Source organism: Indicator indicator, chromosome 1, assembly GCF_027791375.1.
Source record: "Indicator indicator isolate 239-I01 chromosome 1, UM_Iind_1.1, whole genome shotgun sequence".
NCBI classification, from domain to species: Eukaryota; Metazoa; Chordata; class Aves; order Piciformes; family Indicatoridae; genus Indicator; species Indicator indicator.
In genome coordinates, this window is record NC_072010.1 from 94,317,947 (window position 1) to 94,329,108 (window position 11,162).

The 11,162-nt window shown below is 46.3% G+C and overlaps 1 protein-coding gene across 1 annotated transcript; it reads left to right on the forward strand.

Annotated features, from left to right (window-relative positions):
* Positions 1-4,351: 4,351 nt before the first annotated feature.
* Positions 4,352-11,162, forward strand: LOC128973065 (tapasin-related protein-like). The gene is given in 7 exon segments (XM_054389292.1): positions 4,352-4,661; positions 6,106-6,354; positions 8,015-8,310; positions 9,093-9,432; positions 9,618-9,944; positions 10,788-10,877; positions 11,122-11,162. Coding segments are annotated over 7 exon segments (1,653 nt in total).

Consider the following 11,162-nt stretch of genomic DNA (forward strand, 5'->3'; position numbering starts at 1 on the left):
TCCTCTTGATCTCTGCCGTTTAGATACTGATAAGCATTGCTAAGATCCCCTCTCTGTCTACCCTTCTCCAGGCTAAAGAACTCCAGGTCTCTCAGCCTTTCCTCATAATTTTCTGCCAACAGGCTTCCTGCATAAATGCCTGCCCTTCAGGAAGGGGCTGGAAATTCCCAATCGGTAACATAGGGCAGATGACAGTTCTTAAGCAGAGAAAAAGTAGGTAACCTACTGGCAAGTATCATAAGTCCAGGCTGGAGGAAACAATTACTTGCCAGGCCTCCAACTCCCAAAACTGAGTGAGTTCAGATAAGGTGAAGTTTGTCTGAACAGTTTTTGTTATTTTGCAAAACCCTGTAACTCCTTGTTGCTTTCTTAAGAATAAAAGTTGTTGTGGTGTAAAAAATCCAGTAAAATCCATCTTAGCTTGTGTTCTTAGTTTCATCACATTAGTATTTGCTTTACTTTCAAATCAGGTGTAGTAGTTCCTGAACACTCATATCCATTATGCTCCTTTCAATTGCTCCACTCTGCACTGCAATTTACCTGCTTATATAATCATAGAATCATTAAGGTTGGAAAAAACCCTCAAAGATCAGTAAGTCCAACCATCAGCCCAACACCACTATGTCCATTAAATCATGTCCCAAAGGGCCATGTCCACACATCTTTTTAAACACCTCCATGATGGTGAATCCGTCACTTCCCTGGGCAGCCTGTTCCAAAGCTTGACCATAAGATGGAAGACTATTATTTTTTTCTATTTATCTAATTTTAACAAGTATTTTTATTTCTGACCCCATCATCTTTGAACAACCTCTTTCTCCTTCTTGATTCAGTTTTTATAAGAAAAACTTTCTCCTCTTCTAAAAATCCATTTTCCATGTTGACATTACATTACATCTCAAGACAAGTTTTCTTTGCCTATCTCCTGTGTCTGTCCTTGCTCTTTACCTTGTAGCTGTTGGTCCAGGTAGCTGCAAAGGGGGTTTTCTTCTTTTTCACTTGGGATTCAAATTCCACAGTCACTGTGCACTTCTGTCAGAAATTCTGAGCATCTTTCACATCCCTTTTCCTTACCACAACAGTCCATGGTAAAGAGTCTTCTTAATGCCTTGGGATTTAATTTCTTTTGAAACAAAAACTGCATGTTCAGTATGGGCCCATTCTTATTTACCTTCCCACTACAAGAAAACACTGAGTTGCTGGAGCAGGTCCAGATAAGGGTAACAAAGCTGGTAAAGGGTTTGGAGAACAAGTCTTCTGAAGAGCAGTTTAGGGAACTGGAGTTGTTTAGTCTGGAGAAAAGGAGGCTGAGGTAAGACATTCTCACACTCTACAACTTCCTAAAAGGAGATTGTAGCAAGTTTCTCCCTAGTAACAAGTGACAGGATGAGAAAAAATGGCCTCAAATTGCACCAGCGGAAGTTTAGGCTGGATATTAGAGAAAAAAAAATTGTTTACTGAAAGAGTTGTAAAGCCTTTGAACAAGCTGCCCAGCAAAATAGTGGAGTCACCATCCATCTAGGTATTCAAAAAACATGTAGACATGACACTTAGAGACATGATTTAGTGGGCTATGGTGGTGTTGGGTTGATGGTTGGACTTGGTAATCTTAGAGGTCTCCTCCAACCTTTATGATTCTATGATTCATTTATTTGTAATGAAATTATGATCCCATGCTCCAAATTTATTTTTGATGGCCACCTGCTGTATGACTTAATTTCTATTTACAACTAACAAATCTTTTATTGGTTCAGTGATGGTTTTGTGAAGGAATTTGTCATCTGTCATACTGAGAATTATAGGCCTAAGGCCCATGATTATCGTAAGAATATTAGGAATGACTCTTATTCTAACATATTTCTGTTATTTACGTGATAGCTCGTTTACACTTTATATTAGTTGCTCATATTTCTTTCTTACCAACTCTGGAAGGTAGGTAGAAAGATAGTTGAGCCAAAGTCTTTTCAGTAGTAGCAGGCATTATAACAAGGAACAATGGCAAAAACTTGGCAGGTTTCAGCTGAACTTCGGGAACAGTGTTTTTACCAGAAGGGTAATGCAGCACTAGAATAGGTACACAGAGAGGTGGCAATATCTCCACCCTTGGGCAGTTTTCAGACTGGCTTGGCAAAATCATGGTGATGTGATTAAGCCAGATATTGGATCAGAGACCACCAAATGTGTCCTTTTCTCTGATTTTATAGCATCACCAAAGATTACCTGTAGTACCCAGGCATCTGCCTCCCTGGCCTCACCTCTTTTCCTTAGCTGAACTCGATAGTCCTTTGGCTACCAGTGTTGTCTGCTACTGCTTCTCTCATCACCAGTAGTATATTCTTTCCCCTTGTTGTCTAAGTCTCTGCCCATCAATACCTCCTCACTGTCATCACATAGCTATTTTACAGGGTTTCATCTCCCTGCACAGAAAAACAGCAGCTGCAGCAACACTGAATGGCTCTCATGAATGTGATGCCTACACAGTAAAGTTCTATCTACTAGCTGGCTTGATAAGTTGCATAACTTTTTACCAGAGCTGTTCCTTTTAGCCAGGCTGATTCAGCATGCAACAGGTTGCAGCTCTGGAGAATAGAAGGGAGTCCCAGAGTTAACAGACACCTGGAGGGACTTGCTTACAGAGAATAGTCAAGTGTGGCTTACTGTTCTGCAAAACAAAATCTTTCACAACTGCTGCACTGAAACCTTTCTACAAGTGATAACACATAACTCATTTCGCAGCCACGGCATGGGCTGCAGACCTCCCTCAGCTCCTCTGCATATATAGGTAATGGATAAGTCTACTGAAATGCAGTTTGGGCTTCTCTGGAGCAGATAGATAAACAGATCAGAGAAAAGAGCCTTGCCTTAGCAGATACCACTGCTGCTGTTGCCTGGGGTAAAGGAGTTACACAGATGCTTGTGCTTTGCTTCACTGGTTGATGGGAATATGTGGGTGTCCTCCGAAAGCACAGATAATGCTGGATAATAACATGTAGAGTCAGGGAAGCAGAGATGAATGCACAGAATCACAGAATCATTTTGACTGGAAGAGACCTTTAAGATCATCAAGTCCATCCATTCCCAAACTCTACAAAGTCTGGTGATAAACCATGTCCCTCAGCATCACATCTGTGTGTCTTTAAACACCTCCAGGAATGGGAATTCAACCACCTCTCTGGGGAGCCTGTTACAGCATTTTAGATTGAAGGGGGATGTAGGGATTCACAGTGAGGTGTGCCTGGTGAGGCAGTGGGAGAGCCAGTCAGAGCAGCTGATGAACCTCAGGGCTCCTAAGCAGAACTTCATCAGGAAGAATCAATATTTCCTATTAGGCTTCTCCAAAAACAACTGGGGTGGTGAGGATGAGTTGGCATACAAGGAGTGAGTCTATATCAAGAACCCGTGGCTGGCCACCATAAAGTGCTTCCTGGGCTGGTTGTCAGGAAGTTGTACAGGAAGAGCTGTAGCTAGGGCTTATCATAGAATCATTTCAGTTGGAAAAGACCTTTCAGATCATCAAGTCCAACCACTAAATCATGGTTCCAGGCAGGACTGTGTACAAGATCACAGCAGGCCACAGCAAGGTTGAGTTGTTTTATTGCAGGGCTAGCAAAACTGTGAAGATAGGAACAGACCAGCAGAGAAGCAGCCAGCTCCTCTCCATCAATGTGAAAGATGGGGGGGAAAGGCAGTAGTTAAAATACCAGCAGAGCTCATCCCTCTTGAAGCTTGATTAATTTCCCATGATGTAGTTGCATGCAAAGCAAAGGCTGAATTGGCAGCTGGTGGTGGCACCACATGCTGCTGTACTCAGGGCTGGCTCACAGCACTGCAAAGTAAACTGGCATCTAGGCAGTTAAAGAAACAAATGAAAAAACCCAAAAACCCAGCCCCCGAAAAACCTGACAAAACATGTCTTTCACAAAGATGGTCTTCTGAAAAGAAAGCAGAGATATGGCTGCTTTTTGAGGATGCCCAGCAGTGCTGGAGATGAGCTTTCCTGCAGAAGCACAGTGGGAAAGACTGACATAATCACAGAATTATAGAATAGTTTTGGTTGGAAAAGATATTTAAGATCCTCAACTATTCTCAACTCTGCAAAGTCTGCTTCTAGATCATGTCCCTCAGCCACACATCTCTGCCTCTTTTAAACATCTCCAGGGAGGGGGATTCAACCACCTCTTGGGGGAGACTGTTCCAGTGTTTGAGAATTCTTACAGTACAGAAAGAAAATTTCTTCTAATAACTAACCAATAACATCCCTGGTGCAACTCGAGGTTGTTTCCTCTCATACTGCCTTAAAGATGGACCTGACAAAGGCAGCCCACCTGCAGGCTTGGGGAGGGTCCAGATCATGCCCCACTTCCCTGCTGCTTCAGGTTTCCCGTGCGCGGTAAAACAGGAGTTAACTTATTTAACCGTTGGGTTCGGGTTTTCCTTCCTTGTCCTTTGTCAGAGCGAAAGTGAAAGTACGTGCAGATCTGTTGCCGGAGCCAGCCGGGGCAGGGTTCGCTTCCCGGCAGAATTCGCAGGTTTGGAGGCTGCTGCACTGCGGGGCAGGATGGCGGAGGGGCTGTTGCGCTGTGGGACAGTGGTGCTGTGCGGGACACTGGCGCTGTGTGGGACACTGGCGCTGTGTGAAACCCGGCCGGCTTTGGCAGCAGGTGAGTGACAGAGTGACTGGGACTCTGGCCGGGGCTCCTGGGTTCATGCATCTCCACCCCATTCAGTGAAAACCGGGGTCTCCCTGTGAAATATAAGGTCCTAAAGTTAATGCTGTTGCCAGAAGAGGCATGGCTAGAGAGGTCTGCTGACAGCTGGGCTGGGATAATCCCAAAGTGGCAGCTAAATTCTCTTTAATATTTTTATCAATAGTCTGGATGAGGGGATCAAGACACCTCAGTAAATTTGCAGTTCACACTAAGCTGTGAGGGAGTGTGGATCTGATTGAGGACAGGAAGGCTCTACAGAGGGACCTGGACAGGATGGATTGATGGGCAGTTGAGGCCAACTGTATGAGATTCAGCAAGGCCAAGTACTGTGTCCTGATGTACAGGAGTGAAACTGAAATTAGGTCCAGGACCCTGGCAGAAATATAAGTGCAATTTTTTATGTGTTAAAGAAAGCTCTGTGGAGTAAATCGGTATCGATTCTTTTCATCTTTCATACAGTCAGGACTATTAAGAAAAAAGGGAAGAACAGCAAAAACTAGAGAAAGTGAATGTGTATGAAATGTAGAGTATGCAGATCCTGCTTTCCCTTTCCCAGACTGAATAAGGAGTGTTCAAGTGCACTAACCAAAAAGATCTGAGGGGTGTCAGATCAGACTTTGACAACTGAAATTGCTATGACAACCAAGAGAATTTTAGTATCCTGTAGTGGCTTACCACTAGCTGGGTGTGAGGTGCCCACCAGAGGTGCCCTATCACTCCCCTTCTTCAGTTGGACGGGGGAGAGAAAAGATAGTGAAAGGCTCATGGGTTGAGATAAGGACAGGGAGATCGCTCAGCAAATACCATTACAGTCAAAACAGACTCAAATCAGAGAGGCACTCCTCTGGAGAATTTCAAACCCCACCTGTACATGGTCCTTTGCAATATGCTCTAAGTGAACCTGCATTAGCAGAGAGGTTGGACAAGATGATCTCTGGAGGTACCTTCCAACCCCCACCAGTCTCTGATTCTGTGAATGCTCCAGGCTTAAGGAAGTGGCTGGAAGGCTGCCCATTAGAGAACTGTCCCCAGACTTCCCATTTTAGGACAAGAGAAAATGGCTTCAAGTTGCACCAGGGGAGGTTTGAGTTGACTATTAGAAGACACTTCTTCACTGAAAGGATTGTCTAAGACTGGAGCAGGTTCCCCAGGGAGGTGGTTGAATCCCCACCCCTGGAGACTTTTCAAAAATGCAGAGATGTGGTGCTGAGAGACATAGTTTAGCACCAGACTCGGTAGATTTAGAGAATGGTTTGACTTGATTATCTTAAAGGTCTCTTCCAGCTGAAGCAGTTCTGTGATTCTATGATTATTTATTTCTCATCCCAGAGAAACTCATCTGATCTTCTTTGCAGTGAGGTTCATGCATCCAACCAGTTATTCTCCTTCCCTACAGGGACAGTTGAATTTCCCACACCAGTGCCTCCATCTCGCAGAGTGGATATTGCTTTGCTCTGCTCCTATGTGGGAGAAGATGTCAGAGACTTACAGCTTGCCTTTGGCAGCTCATCCTCTGAGCATTCTGCTACTTTGGTGCTGAGGGGCATCAGCGTCAGAGATGATGGAAACTTGGATGATGTAACTGAGTACAAAGTCTCACAGGAAGATTCTGGCTCCCCTTCTTCTATTGTCTTTGAAGCCTCAGGTAAGTGGGAGAGCTGCATTGGGAAAGCTGCCACCAGGGTTTTGACCACTTACATGCACCTGGCTTCCACAAGATTTTTCTTTTGAGTTTAGGCAACTAATTTTTGAATGGCCACTAAACTTTGATGTATGATTTCTGGAATTCAGCAATTGGAACTTCAAGGAAGGAGATTTGTGGAAGGTGTTAGCAAACCCTGTTGAGGAACCTCCCTCCTCCTGGAGCCATGCTGGATTTCCTATTTCTTGGGAAATGCTTTTTCAAAAAACAATATGGGAGCTATTCCACTCTATAAAATTATTGCACATGTAAAGAGTGTCACAGTTTAGTCACGGAATCATAGAATTGTTAGGGTTGGAAGGGACCTCAAGGGTCATCTAGTTCCAAGCCCCCTGCCATGGGCAGGGACACCTCACACTAGATCAGGTTGCTCAGAGCCACATCCAGCCTGGCCTTAAAAACTTCTAGGGATGGGACTTCTACCACCTCCCTGGGCAACCTGTTCCAGTGTCTCATCACCCTCATGGTGAAGAACTTCTTCCTAACATCCAATCTAAATCTACTAATTTCTATTTTGTTTCCCATTCCCTTTCATTGCCTGCCACCCTAAAAAGTCCCTCACCAGCTTTCTTGTATCCTCAAGTCCTTGTATCATCAAGTCCAACCATTGACTAACTCTACCAAGTCTGGGGCTGAACCTTGTCACTCAGCACCACAGCTCTATAGCTTTTAACCCTCCAGGGGCAGGGATTCAACTGCTTCCCTGAGGAGCCTATTCCAGATTTTGAGAACCCTTTCCATGAAGAAGGTGCTTTTAATATCCAACCTAAAACTCCCCTGGTGCAAATTGAGGCCATTTTCTCTCATCTTATCACTTGTTGTTAGGGAAAGAGACCAATATCCACCTTGTTACAGCCTCCTTTGAGGGAGTTGTAGGGAGCAAGAAGGTCTGCACTCAGCCTGTTTTTCTACAAGCTAAACAACCCCAGTTCACTCAGCCTCTACTCACAAGACCTGTTCTCCAGACCCTTCACCAGATTCATTGCCCTTCTCTGGTCCTGCTGCAGCACTTAAATGTCTTTGTTGAATGGAGGGCCCCCAAACTGAACCCAGTACTAAAGGTCTGGCCCCACCAGTGCTGAGTACAGGGGGACAATCACTTCTCTGGTCCTGCTGGGCACACTCTTCCTGATACAGGCCAGGATGCTGTTGGCATTCTTGGCCACCTGGGCACACATTGACTCATGTTCAGCCAACTGTCAATCAACACCCCCATGTTTTTCCATGCTGGGCAGCTTTCCAGCCACTCTTTTTTCGAGTCTGGAGCATTGCATGGGGTTGTTGTGACGCAAGTACAGGAGGACCAGGCAGATGTCCTTGTGATTGAGCTAGCTGTCCTGTTTATTCCCCTTTCTTAACAGTTTTATTTGCCTAGCATGAACTGTGTTTAATCTGGCAGGACAAAATACATCCAACAGACCGAGGGATGTAAGACAGTCATGACAAATCTCTCCGCTATGATTGTTTCTGAAGAAGCTTAGCCTGGCATTTCTGGGCTCTGACTCACCCCTACAGTGCTTCTCCAAAACATATATCTCATTATCTTGCACAATTTTTTCCCTGAAGCATTCAGATGGTTCAACCTTTTCTTCTATCTCCACAGTCCAGCCAGTGTCCATCCCACATGCAGAGTCCCTGCTGCATGCAGACTGTGATGGGGAGGAGGTGAATTGCGAGATCTCGCCATACAGCTCCCAGCAGGCTAGTGAAGGAACATGCCATACCTCCTGGTTCATGGTCACCCTGCAGCTCTCTGGCAGGATCAGCATTGCCCTGATACTCAGAGCACCCCACTGTGACAACCAGCAGGAGGAGAAGGAGCACTATGCAATGCTGCACCCAGTGTTGAGGATTCCTGTGAGCAAGGAGGGGACACTGCTGACCACAGGTGACTCCTGAGTGCCAAGAGACATGAGGGGAACCTGCCTCCCAAAGAGTTCCATGCCCCACCTCATACCAGGGCCTGAGGGCTGCCAGGAGCTGGTGCCCAGGGAAAAAGGAGTTGTACAGATTGGCTCCCATCCTACCTTAGAATCATAAAATTGTTTCTGCTGGGAAAAGCCTTTAAGATCATTGAGCCCAACCATTATCTAACTCTGACAAATTTGGTGCTAATGTCTCTCAGCACCATATCTCTGCCTCTTTTAAACACTTCCAGGGATGGGGATTCAACCACCTCCCTGGGCAACCTGGTCCAATGTTTGAGAATCCTGTCAGTGAAGAAGTTTCACCTAATACCCAACCTAGATCTCCCCTTGTCCATCTTGAGGCCATTTCCTCTTGCCCTGTCACTGTAATTAGAGAGAAGAGGCTAACGCCCGCCTGGCTCCAACCTCCTTTCATAGAGTTGTAGAGTGTGAGAAGGTCTCCTTTCAGCCCCCTTTTCTCCAGATTAAACACTGCCAGTTCCCTTCTCTCAGGGTTTCCTATGTCCCAGTCCCTGCAGATGACAAGCACCTTCAAGATCATGACATGCACTGGGTGTTCCCTTGTCTCCCCGTTCCCCTAACTAGCTTCCTCCAGCTCTTCACTCCACATGGCCCTTTGGGCATTATATACAGTGCCTGTGCTTCCTTCCTTCCCTGTTCAGGTATGGAGTCCACTGCCTGCCCTTCCCCAGGAGGATGGCTTCTCTAACCACATCAGTCTAACTCTCTGCTTGCCTGTGTTTCTGTTTCTAGTTGTTTCAGTCGTCGTCACAAAACACTTCCCTGCGTGCACATCTTGGCAGCTCAGTCACCCTCGATTGCCACTTTGCCTTGGCTCCCAGCTCCCCTCTGTCCTCCCTGGGGTGGAGGAAACACCACCGAGGCAGTGGACAAAGCCTTTTCTGGTACCAGGTGGGGAGCCCAGGTCCAGCAGTGCAGCCAAAAGTCCACGTGGATGTGGTGGAGCTGCTGGGGAGTGGAGATGCATCACTTAGCCTGCAAGAAGTGAGTGTGGGAGATGAGGGGATGTACATCTGTTCTGTGTCCACCCTGCTGCACCAGGCCCAGCACATCATCCAGCTGCAAGTGGTCGGTGAGGAAGTGAAATGCCTGGGGGGGCACAGGATTCCCATTTTCCCAGACATTGAAACTTTGCTTTTCACACTTACCCATTGCTGCCAACACTCATCATCACAGGCAGATCATCTTCTGTCCCTTGTGGACAGGGACTTTTGTACTCTGCTAACAATAAGTCAATTCCCTGTTTGTCTCCTACAGAGCCTCCAAGAGTTAATGTCATTCCAGCAGTGGTGTCATTTGACAGAGATGTGACAACTACTCTGACCTGCATCATTGCTGGCTATTACCCCCTGGATGTCTCAGTGAGATGGACACAGAAGATTTCTGAAAATGATCATGTGGAAATCCCTCTCTCAAGCACAGCTTTCTCTAGCCACTGTCAAAATCAAGATGGCACCTACAGCATCACCTCTTACCTCAGCATCAGCTCAGATACAGCACAGGCACCAGCCACCTACAGCTGCCATGTTTCACACGTGGCTCTGGCAAAGCCCATCTCTGTGAGCAGCCATCTTAAGGCACCAGGTAGGTGTCAGGGACAGAGCAAGTTCTTATCCAGCCCAGACATCCTCCCACCTCATCTATGCACCCCAGAGATCGAAACATCTGAGTCACACCACTTTTGCCTTTTTCTCCCTGCTTTTTTTTCTTAAGGCTGTTTCCTCCTGTCTTGCCACTTGGTACTTTGGAGAACAGACAAACACCCACCTGGATACAACCTCCTTTCAGAGAATTGTAGAGAGAAGGTCTTCCCTCAGCCTCCTTTTCTCTGGACTAAACAACCCCTGTTCCCTCATCCGCTCTTACAAGACCTTTTCTCCAGACCCTTTAGCTTCATTGTCCTTCTCTGGACCCATTCCAGCACCTCAATATTCTGGTAGTGAGGACCCCAGAACTGAACCCAGTACTGAAGGGTGGCCTCAGCAGTGCTGAGTCCAGGGGGGTGATCACTCCCCTGGCCCTGCTGGCCACACTGTTCCTGATACAGCCCAGAATGCTGTTGGCCTTCTTGGCCACCTGGGCACATGCTGGCTTATGTTCAGATAGATGTTGATCAGCATCCTCAGCTGGGCAGTTTTGCAGCCTCACTCATCCAGCTTTCCAGTTCTCACTCTCCTTGCTGATGGTAGATTGCTCCTCTGTCCTGTCCTTTCCTAGCAGGGAGAAGCAAGCCATACTGCAGTTTAGGAAGTTAAAACACATCAGTCCAGCCAGTAAAACTGGCTCTGAGCCTGAGTTTTGTGTCACATCTGTGCACCTGATAGGAGCATGCACATGATCAGGTGCTGGGGAAGCTCGTGTGGCAATCTGTTGTCTGTACAGCACTCCAGCCAGCCTAGCATCACTCATCCTCCTCTTCCTCTGCAGAGAAAGAAGGACCAGAAGAACTCTTGGGGTGTTTCATTGCTACTGTCATTTTTGTCATTGTCCTCTTCATTGTGCTCAGGAGAAGAGCAGGTAGGAGTTTAAAATACTGAGCTACTTCCCTTGTGGGAGAGATGTGGAAAGGAGCATCCTCCTCTCTGCAATCCCACTGAGGAGAGATGGAAGTCAGAATATCTCAGGATCCTGGAGGGAGAGGTCGGGAGTGGATGAGTTGGAGATTCATTTCTAGTGCAAGGCAGCATGAGATGATGTTTTACACCACTCCAGTCTTCCTGCATCTTACTTCTGCTTGTTTCTTTTTCATTTTCCTTTTCAGCTAAACCAAAGTCTGACCGACTTCTAAGGAATTCAAAATAG